This window comes from Anopheles coluzzii, chromosome 2, assembly GCF_943734685.1.
Source record: "Anopheles coluzzii chromosome 2, AcolN3, whole genome shotgun sequence".
Classification (NCBI taxonomy): domain Eukaryota; kingdom Metazoa; phylum Arthropoda; class Insecta; order Diptera; family Culicidae; genus Anopheles; species Anopheles coluzzii.
In genome coordinates, this window is record NC_064670.1 from 4,953,868 (window position 1) to 4,971,390 (window position 17,523).

Below are 17,523 nucleotides of genomic sequence, written 5' to 3' on the forward strand. Positions count from 1 at the left end.
AATTTCTGGAAGGCGATTCTTCTTCGTATCACCCTTCAGTGGGCAAAAAGTTGTTGGGCCAAAGTTGTTCGTGAAACCTTTTGCATCATAAATTATCGCACCCAAAGGACCATGTGGGGGACTGCTTTTTTTGTTTTTTTAGTTCCTTTTTTTATTAGCAAAGATTTCTATTCATGTTTGGCGCTATGTGGAAAAGTTTAGAGAGTGAAAGAGAGAACAGATACACTGGAGAAAAAAGTCCTTCTCGGTCTCCACTATGATTCAAAGGTCTCCTCCTTTTTTATTGGAACTGTAGCCGCCAGCACGTTTTTTTCCGTTCCCGTGCGCACTGTCTCTAAAGGTGGGGTTGGAAGCCTTTTTTGCCATTTCTTTGTCATGGATCCAGCGGGAGATTGTGTGACTGGGGCGGAAGATTACACTACTGCCATCTCAAGACGACGACTGCGGAGGATTCTTAAAACAAAATCCAATAATGAGCTAGTGGGGAATTGCTTTCTCCCGTTTTCGTGGAATCCGCTCCACGTCTCTTTGTGTGCGCCGGTTTCTTTCTGCTATGGGGCCCCTGCCTGGCTATCAGTCAATGGCCAGCCGGTTAGCGATTAATCTTGGCCCTTGCGGAGAGGGGAACAGTACCAGAAGCGGGGGGTCGGGCTGCTCTGAGCCGTTTCAATTAGAGAGCAAATATAAACATTAAGATTACGCGTAGTCACACAGCCACTGTACGTGTGCCGGAACACTCCGACTGGGGCACATCTTGCGAAGTTGGTGGTGGCCCCCGGGTGACGGCGGTGTGCTGTTTGCTCTATCTGCTATCTACTCTGCTGTGTGTGTGTTTGTATGTACTTAACCCATTCTTTCGCACCCACGAAAGCGCAAGTGTATTTTCTTCCTTAAGTAAACTCTTCCCACCCTTTCCTTTTTGGCACTCACTCACTTGCCCCCGCCGGGAATCGTAAATTGTTTTCCTGCCCTTCTCCTTCTCCACCCTATACCGACACCCCCAGGACACAATCAAACACTATTTACTTGCGCGTCCACGGTTTTCTAATGCTTTTGTTTTTCTCTGATTTGCTCTTCTGTCCCCAGGTGTGTGCGCTTTCGCGCCGGGAAGTAACATCGTCGGTGGGGCTCGCCGGCGGAGGAATGGCGAGCGGCAGTTCCGGCGGCGGCGGCCTGACCGAGCTGACGGCCGGCTACGAGCACGATAACCTCGGCAAACCGGTCCAGCAGAATCTGCTGGCCAATCCGGGGCTCAGCTACGAGGAGGTGCTGAACGATGACTTCCAGTTCGACATGAACGCGCACGACGTGATGGTGTTTCTGCACATCCAGAAAACGGGCGGCACCTCCTTCGGCAAACATTTGGTGCGCGATCTCGACCTCAAGGTAAGCACTGCGTGGAGGAGCATTCATTGTCACGTTTGGTGTTCGCTCTGGTGGTGAAAGATACGAATTTAAGGTTGCGAATCCTCCTCTCCCGTGTGGGGGGGATGGGATTATTTCAAACAGCTTTTTGTATTGTATTTCAACGAGAAAACAGCATCAGCAACCAACCGTTCCAAAAAAGGAAGCAACTTCCTCCTTGGTGAATGCTTTTTTTGGTTTCCCTTTTTAGTGTCTCGTCGTCCCGTTTTTGTTCTCTTGGTGTAGCGCAGCAAAAGAGGAATTGAAGAACCGTGTGCACCGCTGCTGCTGCTGCTGCTGCACCTGAGCGCGTGTGGGAAGGTGGTTGAGTCGCGCTTCTGAAGTACTGCTGAAAAATTGAAACGAAACGTAACGGAACGAAACACTGCCACTGTGTCCTTCCCCGTGGAATGCCGTTTTTCCTTGTGTGCTGTTTTCCACACGGTAAAGTGCTCCCTTTCTTCTCCCCTCTTTGTCTGTCCTTCGAAGATACGCTCTTGACACTCTTTCATCTGCTGCCTGCTCCAGCAAACGAGAGAGGGCCGCTGCGCCAGGAGTGTGTATCCTGTTTCCGTAAATTCAGCAAAATCTCTGATTGGTCGTAAACGGACAGGGCCCCTGTGCTCTGGACCGAAGGCTGGCATGGAAGGTGGATGGAATTCGTATTCGTAAGAGTGTTGTACCCCCGCCCGCCCCCACAACAGTACCTTTCTAATGATTTCGTTGGATATTTGTTTCCAGTTTTCTAGCTCGCCTTGCGCTGCTGGATGATGTTCTTTCCCGATTTTTTTTCTGCTTTCTGTGCTGCTGCTGCTGCTGCTGTGGATGCTGTGGACCGAGGTTCAGGTGGACCGTGTGTACCTACCTACTACTGACCATGGTGCAGTTGTGTCGCTGTCAGCACTAATTCATACGAGTGTTGTTGTGTCCACCTGGTTCTCGACGCTCTCTAGCAACAAACTCCAAGCACTCGATTGCATCGGTTGCATATTGCCTGCTCGCGCAAGAAGAGGTAGAGAGAAGAGCCCAACCCCCCCTGTGTGTGCTTGTGCGGGATAAAAGAAAGGAGAATTATCCTGCCACGAGAAGCGGCAGGAGGTATCCGCTCAACCGACGTGATTTATGTTACACACTCGCCCCACAACAAAGAGCTGTAGCAGAAGATAAAATGGGAGTCGGTTGGTGAAGTAGAATTTTTGGCAAATTAGAAATCCGTTTTTCCCTCGGTTTGGTTGGCTCCGTTGGTTCGAGCGCGGATGGGTTTTTGGTGGCTTATCTCCCCGGATTTGTTTGGAGTTGCATTGGAGCATCGTGTGTCCTCAGTCCGATGTTGGAAAGGTTAAAATGTCACAGCATCACCGTTATCATTCCAAGAGCTGCTCTGGAGTCACTGAGAAATGTTTCATATCATTACTCACCGGAAGTAAGCGTAATCATACTATCGATACGGCTCTGGTAGAAAAGGGCAAATAATAGTTGAGAAGGAAATGGATACTTGTTTGTAATGCATTGAGCCGAAATGGCAGATGAATCGATCACGATCGAGCGTCACAGCGGATTGATTGACAGTCGGTGAAGCCTGTTTGACAGGTAGGAATCATCTTTTTCAATAAGTTGTGTGTACCTCTCTGCCGCTGCTTGTGATAGAAGGAGCAGTTGCGACCGACGAGGAAATTCAATCTTGAAACAAACGTTGGGTGCGGTTAAATGGGCTGGCTCTTCCGCTTCGACAGCTAGTGACGACGGAATATTACCCATAAAACGTTGTGGATTAAACAGCAGGAAACATAAAAACAGACCCAGCGGCATCATCACCCCGAAGGTGTACTGTGTGCGTGTGTGTGTGTGTGTGCCCATTAGGTTGTGTCATTTAATGTGCGTTACTTCCTGCCCGCTGTACGGTAGAACGACGCGTGGGGGGATATAGTACGAGCGCGCGTTGTTGGGATGATTTATTTGCTGCGGGTGGAGACGGATGCCCAGGCTTCGCTAACTTCTGGAGATTAATCCCTACTCGGTGTCAATGTAGCGGACACTTGCCCAAGGTTATAATGGGTCAATTACTTGACTGTGTGCGCTTGACTCATCAGACGGTATTAAAACTAAATTGTCGCCCTGTGCCTCCTCTTCACACCGACGCACGCTTTAATCGCGTAACGTTTCGTGGGTCTCTCTCCACCGTAAACGCCGCATTCGGTCCTCCTCCTCCACGTACGTTGACCGATGGAATGGATGGTCTGGCAAAAATCAGCAACAACTTGTCCGACCCCAAACAATGATGGTAGACGACGGCGAACTCCCAGCACTCCCCAGCCAGACGGTGGACCAACGAATCAGGTCCGGTTGTGGTACCGGATATCATTGCCATGAATGTGAGCGCATTGTCTGTCTGGGCTGGGCTGCTGTGGTAATCCGACGGATATATGCACGGTAGTTGTGGTCGGAGAGGAGGAAGGGGGGACACATTTTTTGGGGATTCTTTGGCCAATTTTGTGCCGTTTTGTTGTGGCTGCTTCACGCTTCACGCTACACACAAAAAGGCCGTCCATTCATGTTACGTGGGACGTTGATTAAGAGCGTATGCCGAGGCGACGAGAACGAAGAACAACTGTGCATTGAGCATCCATTGGAGCAAGCAGCATTCTTTGTTGTGGTGCAGAGGATGTGTCCCGGGGACCGTGCGTTGACCACCGTTTTAGCAAATGCGTGTTGTTTTCGCTGCGAACTTCCTCGGCCAGTGAAAATGCGCGTAAATTATGTGCTTTATGGTGTAATGCGCGCGGGTGATGTTTCGTCCATTCCTGTCTCCCTTTGTGTCCCTGCAAAGTGGAAGTGTTGCGAGACACAACAACAGTACAAGTGCGCTGCTGATATGTGCGAGGCAGCAATCGTGTCGTTTCGTTGCTGGTGGTCTCACGGGGAAGAAGACGGCCGACATTCCGTTTCTCAAGAGACCGTTTTTCTCATCCCCCTCGCGTTGAGATTTTATAGTCAGTCTAACAGAGTCTGGTTGTGTTTGTGGGAACTGGTGGACCAGTCGGGGACAACAACAGCAGCAGGATGGGTGGGTGGTTTGTTTGGTCAACCTTAAATGGCAGCGGATTGACACACGCGCTTCTTCGTTCGATCGGGGGTCGCTGGTGTGGCGTAAAAGGACACACAGTGTCAAAATAATTCTCTGTCATTCGTGTTCATGTTGTTTATTGAGAACGCATGCGGCATCGCTTTCCTTTTTTGGTGCGGACGATTGTTGTTGGTGCACACTAAATTGCTTACCATTTCTATTGATCTTGTTTATGGGAAAAGTTTTGCGTTTGTTTTGGAGTGTTTTGGAGTTGGCCGAGTTAAGACACACACACGCAAAAAGAAAGGAAACAGAAGAATAAACTGTGGACAAAGTTGATATTTGTTCAATTTCGACTGCTCTTGTCCTTGAGAATCAATGCATTACGGCTCTATTTATCCATCTTTGTTTCATCTATCAGCAGAAATTAACTTGCCATACTCAGTAAGACACTCTTCCATTGTCCACAAAACGGCTCCGTCTCAAAAGGTGTGCCCGTTTTGCGGCAAATAGCGTTCCAATCTTATTAGAACACTCTTCCCTCGATTTACTTTACTGAAGATGAAAACCAAAAAACAAAACAACCGACCCCATCAATAAAGATTTAACAAGCCCCCAAACGGCCCAAAGCCCCAAAAAGGTCCCAACATCATTACACCACAGCGCCACACAGCGCCCCTTATGTCGATCGATCCACTTTGTCCGTTTGCATCAATGTCAGAATTAACCTCACCGACGTATCGCAAACGCATTGGCCTGGCCCACCACTCTGTGTGCGTTGTGCGTACGTTCATTATTTTATTCACGTTGACATTTAAATCAGGAAACGGCCGAAAATCTATTTTTATGGTGTCCCATAAACTCCCGAAACCTGTGGCTTATCCGCAGGCTGGGGCCTGGGGCCGCCGGGAACACGAGGCAGTGGTGGATTACAGGTGGTTGGGTGTGTGTGTGTGTGTCGTTGCCGAGCCCAAGGGAGGCAAAGGTCTGTACGGTAGTCGTGTCAGCAGTTGAGCTCTCTCCCCTCCCGATGTAAGACTGGGTTTGGGTGCGTTTGTGTGTGTGTGTTACCCCGGTAAGACGCCGCCGCATGCCGAGCTGGCGTCATCGATGGTGCCGATGTCGCTGGGTTTATCGACAGATTGATGCCTGATTACCGACCGACTTGAGACTGGCTGTGACTACTGGCCTCTGTGACTGGCTGTGTGTTTTTGTGTCGTTTAGGGTTTCTTTCCAACTGTGATTGGCGTTTTGGCGGGAATGGGAATTCTCGGGAAATCTCAGCGTGTGCAACGACGACGACAGGAAGGGTCGACCCGGTGTCTAGCACACGCTTGTTGAGGTCGTTTTTTCTCCGTCTCTTTCTCCCTTTACTATTTGTGCGTGGAGGGTATTGCTTCGATTTTCGTCGGTGCGTAACGCCAGCCATATTATCGATCTCGGTTCACTTTACTTTGGCTTGGGAAAAACCTATTTTTGGGTATTACGATGCTTTACGTTTCATTTGCTGCGTGTGTGTGCTGGCGGCTCTCTGCTCTCTGGTCGGGGGCTTCCGGAAATTCAAAGCACGAATCAGCAGCAATGGTGGTTGCCCCTGGGAGAGACTGGCAGCGACGACCCTCCCCTGTTGGTTGTACCTTCCCGATCCAATCGAGGGGGGGGGGGGGGGGGGTTGGTTAATTCAGAACTCTCACCCCTCATTTTTTTGGTGTGGCCCGACTGCTGGCGCCAACCTGTTGGTTTTATTTGGTCGGAATTATTTCCGTTTCTTAATTTGATCGGCAGCGGCGGCGGTGGCGGGGCCAACCAACACCACGTTCCACAGAGGTATGTGTCGTCTAGGTGGACGATGGGGCGAGCGTACGTGTCCGCATTCCATGCCGATTAGCGAACTCCTCTTCCCTGGCTGATGGGTCGGTTGGTTGGGCCGTATCTCTCTCTCTCTCTCTCTCTCTCTGTGTTTGTGTGATTGGTTTGGCGTGCTTTCATTTTCAACGATTGTAAAGAAATGAATGCTGATTCTGGGGCGACTATGGAGGGTGGAATTGGGTGGGTTGGATAATACATCTTTCCTTCTTTCCCCCCTCACTTAAAAGACTTAAAAAGTGCTGGCGTGTTAGAGCGATCAGAAAGAAGAAAGATTCGTGTTAGCATTTTAATGACAACGGTTTTCCTCCGTCCGTTTGAGTGTGCCTTAAGCAATTTATTCGGTTTCAAACATCTTTCAAGCGCATTTAAAAACAGGCCCTATAAAAAAGACTAAAATGTACATAAATATCGGGCGAGGATAAATCATGCTGCTTTTAAGAAAAGAGAAACCATCCCCCCCCTCGTTCGCTCCAAGTCGAAGTCACTCGCGTTCGTTTGAAGATGGGCTTCCCTTGCCATGTGCTGCCCTAGGCCGCCCCGTGTTCTCTTTGGCGAGGCTGCTGGACGCCCAAAATAAGGCAGGACAGGACCAGGCCCATTAGGATGAAGAATAGTTATTGTTTGGGGGCAGTTCAAAAACCGTGCAACAAGAAGACGCGGCCCCGTGACAGTCTGTGAGTCAGTTCTAATCCGCCCCTCCTTTTTGCCTACCTCTGAGTAGCGTATATTGTGTATAAATTTGCACAAGGTGAAATATTTCCCCCTCGGTTTTTTGGGTGTGAGGTGGGGCGAGTAAACGATTATGCCTTCTGGACTGGAAAGGGAAGGCATGGAAATCTTCAAAGATATTGCAGTACAAAAAAGGCTTTCACCTTTACGGGAAAACGGCAGCAGAAGAAGGAAGATATAAGAGAGGATGCCGATGCTGGGAAGGTGGAGGGATTGTTTATTGTTGTACCGGGAGAGCGACAGGAGGAGGAGCGCACGGGGGATCGTAATTCATTGCTAGAGCTTGGTTTTGTTGTAAATTTGATCGTGTGACATTCAATAAAAACGAAGAACAGTGCCCCGCTTCTGTTGGAGGAGAAATGATGCCGGAGCCGTAAGATATATTGAGGCGGGCTTGGCTGGCTATCTTCGGCGATATCATTTCCGCAAAAGCATCAATTTGTTACATCGCTTTGAATACTTTAACAGCTAAAGGAAGTAAATGTATTCGTCTAATGATGCTCCTTTAACGTTCCTTCTCTGTCAGAACAAGCCAAGGGCAATTCTCGAGTTGGCAAAGCAATAACATACATGCCTCATAAACAATTTCGGCTGGTTTTCATGTGCCGCATGGTCTTCCAAAAAGTGTTTAAATTGAAATGATTTTATTTACACCATGAACGCTGCTTCTGCTTTACAATCAAAAGCGCTCATCGACTGTTAAGCAGTATGATGTACGTGTGCTTTTTATGTACATCTCGTGTAAATCACTTTTCATACACGCTCTTTTACACACTTTGTTTATGATGGCTATTAATCGGAAATTGATGTAAAAGGCAGCGAATGATGATCAATAAACGATCTTACTCGGCTGGTTAAACGAAAAAGCATCGTCTTCATCACCATTTCAGTGGCGTCAGGAAAGGGAAGCAGCATATTGTCTTTGTGGCCACATCTTTCCATCACCATGTCTCTCGTGTGACTGTAAAACCGACACTGAATCGAACTTCTTATGGTTGAGCGGAAAAGGGGGGCCTCATACTGTGTGACGGTGGTGGTCTGTCATTGATTGGCCAAGACATTTCAATCGTCGGACGACTGAAAAGAAGAAAAAAACACTCCACCTTTCAGTGCTGCGGAAGGAAGACAGACTGCTACTACTGTGTGTTCCGGCTTGGGGTGGTGATGGAAGGAAAATTCTCCACCAAAAAGAATTTCTCGCAAGGCGCATTTATTGTATTTGTTTTGTGTTTGAATGTGTGTGTGTGTGTGCGCCCCTGACTGCTCAATCGAATTCCACATTTTTCGCCATGCTGTGAGTGTTGTTACAGCATTTCCATTTCACTGAAGTTTCGGAACCACACCACCACCACAACTCCGTTCCAGCGGAACGTTTTCTTATTGTGTTGCTGCTGCTACTTTTCTCCCTTTCCCTCCTCCTCTTCCATGCGCACCACATCGTAAGAATGTGAAACATAAACACTTTCTCCCTTGGCGCAGTTTGGCTATAAAACATTATTAAACTGTTAGCACCTTCAGCGCGCGCGCCGGCTTACGGGACGGGGCAGTGTGGAAGTGGTGGCAGCTTGAAAATGGTTTTGAAATACGCTTTTTTAGCATCTACAAACGGTTGTAGAGCTGCTGCTTTTGGCCTCCAGAAGCGCAACGAACTCGCTGACAGCTCACAAATGATCTTCGTCCGCTTTTGTTGGAGGTGGTGGTTGGTGGTCGTTGTAAAAAGGGGAAACTTTTCCCATTGCCCCTGCAACAAGTTGCATATGTAGCCAGGGTCTCTGTGCCGGCGGCTCACGGTTCGGGGGAATCGTGTTGATGGGAATATTAGGGAATTCTTTCAATGATTGCAGTACAGAAAGCATGCGAAATATATCAACTGTCACTGAAACGGAAATGGAAGTTCCTTTGCGAAGGAAAAACCAGAACTCATGCTGCATCGATCCTTTGCCAGTACAGTGAGAGAGGGAGAGGGGAAGGGGGGGATACTAACGGTTAAATTGAAAACTATCACATCTTGCACAGTGATGGCAAGACCACGGCGGTGCACTGCTGCGCTTCGTTTCGTTTCTATTTTCATTCACATTCAATTTTTGCTTTTTCTCGTGTGTGCTTTTTTTAGGTATCAAGTCGGAATGAAAAATGGCCAAAATCACTTATATACACCGCTCGTCACCTCTCCTCTCTGTGCCTGGGAATTTGGTTCGATTTTTTCGGGAGGGTAAAGACCCGTGAAAGACGGCTTCAAACACACCGTTCAGTTCCGAGTGGCTCCGCCGCGCGGCAGTTGTCGTTTCAAAGCGAGGGAAAAAGCACTCCAAACACACACACCAAAGCACCCGGCACGGATGGACGGCATGGTGTTCTCGGTCGTAGTAGTGTAGTGGCTCATAAAACTGTTGACGGAATAGAATCGCGCGAACAGAACATGTTCGGTTAACTGTTTTTTTTTTTGCGCAGGAGGAAAGGGAGAGAAGGACCGCGGACCATAGACGCGCACGTTTCGCCCACACAGTCAGCCAGCCGGTTCGACGGTTTTGCAATGCAGCGGAGATTTTTTTGTTACGGTCGTCGGTCGTCTAGTCGAGTCAGCGCATATGGCGCTACAACTGCCGGTAAAGGGGGAGAGAGAGCACATGGCGCGCACAGTTGAATTTTGTGTTCATGAATGGAGCTGGCAGCAGCATACCGACGACGCCGGACGATTATTCTTGCCGGGTAGACTGACTGGTAGCAGAAGAAGAAGGAGGTGGTGGAGGAGCAGGACGGCGAACGAATCGATCATTTTTAGTGCAAGCTAGCAGCAATTACTAGCGCGATCACGTTTCGATGCAAATGCCTCAAATAGACGGGTGGGGCCGGTACAGTGCCGATTCCCCCCCATTGGGGATGGGTTAAAGGAGGCATTTGGTTCCACCCGTGAGAGTCTATTAACAGAGCAACATTTTTAGGAATAGTTCGATGTTTGAAAATCTGTACCATGAAACCAGGAACGCGCTCTTCATCGGAAGCCATGGCGTCGTCGTCGGTACGCCACACCACACACTGGCACTGGCACACACTGAAATGGCGATAGCCGACAGAACGGAATCCAATATCTGTTCCTCCCTACTACCCGCTCGGTGGCAATGATGAAATGGCGCTGTTTTGAGCCCCGAAAATCCTTGTTCTAACCGATGTCGCCTAGCATGTCCGACAAGTTGTAGCCGACTGGTGGCGCGCGATTGCGATGCTTTTATGCTTAAAATACTCGTTACCATCGTCACCGTATCTACGCTTATCGTCCTTTCCGTCCTCATGTGTGACGGTGTGCTCTGAAATGTGTTCATCATCATACGCCGGCTTTCCTCTCACACAAACACACACATGACAATGCACTATTTTTCGGTAGCACTTTTAGGGCGGCTTTAGTTGGTGTTATTTTAATGCGATTATATATTGCTTCTCCCTTTAGGAAAAAAAAACGGACAAAAAGCGCCACAGCTCATACCCGTACTGTGTAGTGAATAATTAAAACGCACACAGCTGAGCCGAACTGGTTGGTTGGTTGGTTGCAATTAGCTATCACTGCTACTGCTACTACTAGGACTACACCAATTTCGGCTTTGTATTGGGCCAAAAATAATATCTCGAAATATCCTTCAAGGTGAATAGCACCGGATAGCTGACCTAATTTCGGTTCTATTTTCATAACTTGTTAATTGATTTTATGTTGCACACATGCATGGTGTGCATGGGGGGATGTTCTTCTGTTGGAGTCATGTGTCCGTGAGGATGATTGTAGCGAAAAGAGCCCCCCTGCTGTCGTTGGGGGCAGTGTGTGGCGCACAGACCTCGCTTTGTGTTGTTTAATTAGATTTCGATTGTAGCCCACTGTGGGATAGCGTGAACATATTTTCAAAAAAATAGTATTACATTGTACAATGTTTAAAGAGAAAAGCATGCAAATGGAACATGCTTTCAATACGCAACGCTGAAATATGTTGGGCCCGGGAAAAAAGGTGTTAGATCCCGGCCACTCTAAAGCGTGACGATGTTTCGTAAATCATCTGTTCATCTGTTCTATTTTTGATGCAATACTCTACGCGAGAAAACCAGTAACAGAGTAGTCCGAAACACGTGCATCTCGTGGTGCATCTCGTTGACGGATAGGTTCTAGAAGCTGGATCGGAACACTCACTCCAAGACACACACACCGCATCACATCGTCAACGTTGTGGCAGCCTCTAAACATATCGTTTGCCGTGAAGTTTCGCTCACTCATCGCGCGTGACACAACAGATTAGAGTGAGTTGAGCCAAGAAAATTGGAAGTTTGTTTGTCGCCTCCGGAGGGTAATGTGCTGAGATGATCGTGGTTCTTCGTTCTCCCCGTACTATACTGTAAACTTCCGTTTGCCTGTACGATGCCCTGTACGATGTGTGCACACTTTCGGGAGGGCGGCGAGCAATATGGAGCAAAGTTTTTGGCCGTGTTTCACCACAGCAGGAGGTTGCGGTTGCAGAAAACGATGGATGAATCTCGTATGTGTGTGCTTGTGCTTGTGTGTCATATACACACACATACGCAGCAGGGTGTCCCAGCAGGGAAGCAAGTTCGCCTTGCCGCCGCCGCCTCGTTTAAGCCTAACGATAATTCCGATAAAGCTTGTCAACCTGTTTCTTTCCGGATTTTCTCGAGGCCGGGGGTGAGCACGGGGCGAGAACATCGTTTATTCTTGCGTGTTTTTGTTTGGAGTTGGAATGAAGAAAGTTCTTCCGCTTGCTGCTGTATCTGCCGGTACTCCCCCCTCACCATGGCTGAAAAATCAAGTCAATCTAAATTAACTTTGCTTCGTGTGTTTGCTCGGCAGCTGAAAAGGCAGCAGCATATCATTCCCCCACGATGCTCCACTAAGCCGCCCCGTGATTTGAGAGACGAAGGAGCACCACAGACACACACACACACATACACACGCACAAAGGTGGCCAGCAGGGGACGAAGTTTCGGTGTGTAGTTTCAGTCAAAATTTTAGATTTCAATCTTGAGAACGGGAAGCAACCGCGCCAAGGGTTTGAAGTTTTATCAAAACAACTTCATCTCCCCTCGGCATCTCAAGGCCGGTGGAGAAGGCGCTCTTTATGTGTGCGTCATCTTGTGCCGGCTCTTCTCCGGTGTTTCTTCCTTTTGCCAAAAGCGTGGCATCTAGAAGAGCTAATTTCTATCCCGCGACGATAAACAGAACCATTTTTTTTTTGTTAACGCTCAGAGGCAGACAAGGGGCAAGATTTCACCTTTCGATAAAGCTACGGTGTGGAGGAGCCGCTATATGTGCCGATCCAAACATTGGGCTGGTCCTGGTGATGACGCGGTTACGCGTGTGTGCGATATCGGTACATTTTCCTTGATTGACGCGCAACGGTTGCGCACCCGAGAAACACTACATCATACGCGCGCGCACGCACTGTCAAGCGTTTCGAGCAGCTTCCTTCTCAACCACAGCTCAGCAGTTGTCATGCTCGTCGTCGTTGTCGTCGTCGTTATGTGTCGAGACCGCTCTCACTGAATGGTGGCTGTGCACGGTGGCCCACCCGATGGTGCACGAAAGCGGCGGATGTTGTCATTTTTAATGTATGTTTCTTTTTCGGAATATTAATTCCATATCGGTAGCGTACTGGTAGGTTCTGGTCACAGGCACCACCACCACCACCACCGGGGCAGAGGAAGCAAGCGGCCCGAACGACGCTTATCTCCGGATATGTATGTATGTTACGAACCATTGACCCCCGAACCGGTTGAGTTGCCGTAATGTAGCCGTAAGTGCACGGAAAGGGGTGCAGAAAACATAAACCCAGGGGGGCCCACCCAATGCCGATTGCAACTGCTGCCCTTTGCCAAATGGTCCGTGCATTGACTGTGGGTGTGTGTGTGTGTGTGTGTGCGGTTCTGCTTGCATTTTATGATTGCACCCTAGGGGTCATCACCACCACAGCCGCCCTTTTGCTTCATGCAGTGCACCATCGGGGGCAGTGCATTGCTCGAATCACTTCTCCTCTGTCTGACCATTATCTGGTGACTGGCTGGTAGTGTGTAGTGGATGATGTGTGTACCCCGGGTGGATTTGGTTTGTGATAAATCTCTGACATGATGATTTAAACGTTCGGTGCTTGGCATTTGAACGGTTTGAAATGCAATTGCAGTCAAGGGGGGGAGGAGCATGGTCCCGTAATTGTGCGACGTAAACAAAGCCCCACAGCAGTAAAGTGTGTGCAGTCTTGCTTGTAATGGAAAGCGGAAAGAATGTTCTCTCGCCACCACCACACATATGGCTGGAGGCTGGATCCGTTTTGTTTTGTTTGATGTGCTCTTGCCGTTCCACTGCTTCCAGAAGCGGATATGCGTTTTAGATGCGTACCGAGAAATAGTGCAATGAAGCATAAACATTATGATATGCCCACTTGAATGAAAGCGTGCTGCTGTTGCCTGCCGTATGTTGTGTATGGTTTGTTTTCATTGCTCCTATCATAAACGAACCTTTTCCATAAAATCTGTTTCCTGTGCTTCTCTGTTGTTGGGCAGTCGAGAATTGGTCATAAATATGCGTTCAATATGTATCCGCTTTTTCTTCTATGATGCAGCATTGTCCAAGCATTGTTTCCCTTTTCTTCACAACCACCCTCCACACCATTCGTATCGTGCCCGTAAACGTACGTAAACATCTTCTACAATCTTTTCTCTAAAACTCCTAACAGCACTGGGTCGGTAGCGTCGTCGGTAGCTGGGTTCCGTGTCTACCGAGGAAAGAAGGGACACCACCATCACACCGAACCGAAACGACGGGTGCGCAATAAAGCAATGAAATTATGCACTTATTGTTAATTCAAATTTGTTGGTCTGTGTCCGCGGCGGACACGTCCACGAAAAGCGCGGCTTGCGGAGCACTGCGAGAGGAGGGAGCGTACAGTGGAAGAGGCCGAACGGAGATGAATGAATTTAAATAAACTTAAGATCCCCTTGAAACGAAACAACGCGGGAGCGCAGACGGTGCTCTGTTGTCTTGATCGCTCGCTGCTGCCGCTGCTGCAAGCCCAATGCGGTCGCGGCCTTTCTCGGCAAGATATGGTTATGATGATGCACCAGGGATGCACAGATATGGTGGCAGCAGCAGCAGCAGCAGTGCTTGGGTTTGCAGGGTAAAATGTAAATAAATGCCCAACATCAGGGTGTTGTATCTTCCAGCCGCTGTCTCGGCGTCGTCGAGGCACTTTCGTACAGACGACGACGATCTTTCACTCACTCTATTTTTAGCCCCGGGTGTATGAATGCAGCAGCGGCAGCAGTATTTGCAAAAGACACCCGCCGTGTGTTCGTTGCTTTCTCGGGTCTCTTTTGTCGGACAGCGAGCATGCATCTTTTGTTTGCAATGCAGCAGCCCAATGCTTCGTGGGGGCAAAAGGAGGTAACCAACCGCCGGTGCAGGCGAAGATAACAAATTCTATCACCATCGACAACCGCATCCGGCGATCCGGAGAGGGATGGATTGCTTTATGGGTGTTTTGTGCTGCGTTTCGGTTATGGTTGTGGCATTTGTTCGTTGCTTCTTCCCTTTCTTGCTCTCTACCCCGGACCCCCGGTTTATCGCGATGATCTTTACGATATGTTAACAAGTTTGGAAGATGTAGTTTCCGTTTTTCCCTTCCCTGGGATGGTTAATGGATGGCGTTAGCGATGGATGCATTTCTGTTTAGAAATGTATTCATCTGAGGTGGAGGGAGTTGAACAAATCATTCCCTATCATATGAATTTATGAATTCCACAAAATTCAATACAAACTCCTGTGTAGGATTTGTTCATCTTAATATTTGATCATGCTTTATAGAACGATGTAAACGTTTCCCATGTAAACAACATTGTAGAAACGCATCATATTAATATTTTATCTCTGTCCTTGCTTTCTCTCTCTCTCTTACTTCCAGCGCCCGTGTACCTGCCAGCGGAAAAAGAAGCGCTGCTACTGCTTCCGACCGCACCGGAACGAAAATTGGCTGTTTTCGCGGTACTCCACCGGCTGGAAGTGTGGTTTGCACGCGGACTGGACCGAGCTGACCGGTTGCGTCGACCAAGAGCTGGACAAGAACGAGGGCGAAACGGCCAAGCGGCGCTACTTCTACATCACGCTGCTGCGCGAACCGATCGCCCGCTACCTGTCCGAGTTCCGGCACGTGCAGCGTGGCGCCACGTGGAAAAACGCTCGCCACTGGTGCCTGGGGCGGCACGCAACGCCCGACGAGCTTCCGCCCTGCTATAATGGTGAGTGCGTGTGTGTTTGTGTGTGAAATTAGTGTGTCCGGAAAGGAGGGAAGTTCAGAAGGTTTGTTTTTTAATATAGCTTTCAGTTGGGGCCCTGTCGCTAATGTTCTCTGTACCATTTTAGCTCAAACACATACATTAATCCAACTTGGGAGCGTGCGGCGGTAGTCTTTTTCCGGATGTTTTTGCACTGTTTCTCGCTTTTCGCTGCCAGCCTCCCTTGCCGTTCGGAACGTGCCAGTACGATCGGTGCAAAGCTTAAAGCTGCATGCTGGACGCCGGGTAAAGCCTTGTTGTTTGTCAGGCCCTCCTTCGCCCGATGCCGTATGCGGCCCAACTGGGTGGTGGTGTCGTGTTTGCATCCCTCCCGGATCGGTCGCTCTCCCGGTTCGCATAGTAATGCAGCCAAGGACATTCCAGATGGGACAAACACACTACACACGGCCCGACCCATCCATTCCGACAATTTGTACATCCGCTGCTGCCCTGCTGCGCTGGTTGTCGGTCGTGCGGCAGACGAAACCCTTCACAGCGCACAGTTGGGGCCGGCGGGAGTCACATCGAACATATTCGCCACTACTACTGTGTTTGTGGATCGTGGCCGTGCCGTGCATTGTAATTAGAAGGACGTGGGGTGAATTTTCAACACTCCGAGAACGGGGCGCCCTTGTCTCGTCTGGCGCATGACTGACTGGCTGGGTCCGTGTCGTGTATGTCCTTCGCGCGCTCGGTCCGTGGTTCGGGCCACGGGAAGTCAAGGAAGGCAGGAAAGGACGGAATGGTCTGTTTAAATCTACAAACACGGGTGACTGAGTTTGGGGGAAAAAGAGTTTGGCCCGTTTGTGGCTGTCGTCTGGTGTAGCTGCCAGGCAGTCGCTGGCGAAGGGCGTTGATGGCCGAAGGATCATCATTTGTTGCGCATCGACAACAACCTCCTCCCCGGAGCAGAGCAGTCACGACGACGGGATGTGCGGGAAGCGCTGGACGTGCCTCGGGATACAATTTGCAGCGTGTAAAGCTTGAAAACCGCCGTAATTGAAACGGAACGAGGTCCGGCCATTTCCTGCGTAAATCCAGCCCTGGGCCACGATGCGCCGCGCAGGGGTGTTGTAAAAATAGTTTTATCGAGCGTGTATGCCATTGTGTGCTGCTGCGCTTGTGGGTTTTTAGTTGGGAGAATGTCGTTTGGTGCGTGTCCCGGAGTCCATTAACGCCCAAACTCTTGGCACGTTTGTCGCCCGAGCGAGCGAGATATTTGTGATGTGTCGCAAATGGATGAGCTGGAAAATAGTTGTTACACTAGTGGTACGTGTGTGGATGGCACGAAGGGTTGGATTAAATATGTGCAAAACCGTTCGCCATGTTGAGATTTGGGATGGATTTGGGCTGCCGTAGCGCTGGGGTAATTAGTATTCCATACTTGTCGAGGAAAAAGATGGGAGAGAAAAGCCAACGACGACTGACTTGCATTGTGATGCATTTTGCGTTTGGTGTGGCAATCAAAATTCTAGTGACAGGATCGAATCATGGCCACACGCCCCAGCCAGCAGTTGGGATTGGGATTCGCGATTTGCATTGTTCTGAGTTGCAACATTAATTCCGAAAATAGACAGAGAAGCAAACAAAGAGCGATTTGAGTTGAGGAGAAGAATAAAAAAAGATGAAACACTAACACCACGGCCTTGTGTGTTTGCCATCTGTTGCTGCAAACAAGCGGCCGGTTTTATTAGCCATCCCAAAATTTCAAACGAAATAATCATTTCGGGGCACGTGTTTAACATCAAAATTAGCTGTAGACGGTTTGCAACTCTGAATTATGCGCGAATGAGTCAGCTGCGTGTGGCAGAGGGGGGGATCAATGCTATCTCAATTCCCGCAGCTGCATTGAATAACATCGATCGATTAATCCTATCAGCGTTTGTATGCAGCTGCATACTTTCATTCTTTCTTGCTTTTTCGCTTAATCATAAAGTGGGGTGTAGCGTGTTAAATTGTGTTCAGTGAATTAAAAACAAACTGAACATTGTGCGCCCACAGGATCATCCGGTGGTACGCACGGATTGCCGTTCAGAAGAAATGTTTGCATTTAATCAAGCGAGTGTTTTAGTTTGTATGCAGTGCTGTTGATTTTTTTGTGTTTTGTTTTTAAATCAACAACACCACTCATTCAGGCGTCA

General features: G+C 49.0%; 2 protein-coding genes across 2 annotated transcripts in view; both read left to right on the plus strand.

The window, feature by feature from the left end:
* The window catches only part of LOC120947498 (heparan-sulfate 6-O-sulfotransferase 1), a 68,047-nt gene that overhangs the window by 4,772 nt on the left and 45,752 nt on the right, over nucleotides 1-17,523 (plus strand). Inside the window, exons 2-3 of the mRNA XM_040362866.2 lie at nucleotides 1,087-1,386; nucleotides 15,013-15,346. Coding sequence (XP_040218800.1) covers nucleotides 1,087-1,386; nucleotides 15,013-15,346 — 634 coding nt within the window. The remainder of the gene's footprint in view (nucleotides 1-1,086; nucleotides 1,387-15,012; nucleotides 15,347-17,523) is intronic.
* Nucleotides 14,924-17,523, plus strand: part of LOC120950462 (60S ribosomal protein L17) — a 195,683-nt gene continuing 193,083 nt past the window's right edge. The window contains exon 1 of the mRNA XM_049607177.1: nucleotides 14,924-14,927. The gene's annotated coding sequence lies outside the window, so the exon portion shown is untranslated. The remainder of the gene's footprint in view (nucleotides 14,928-17,523) is intronic.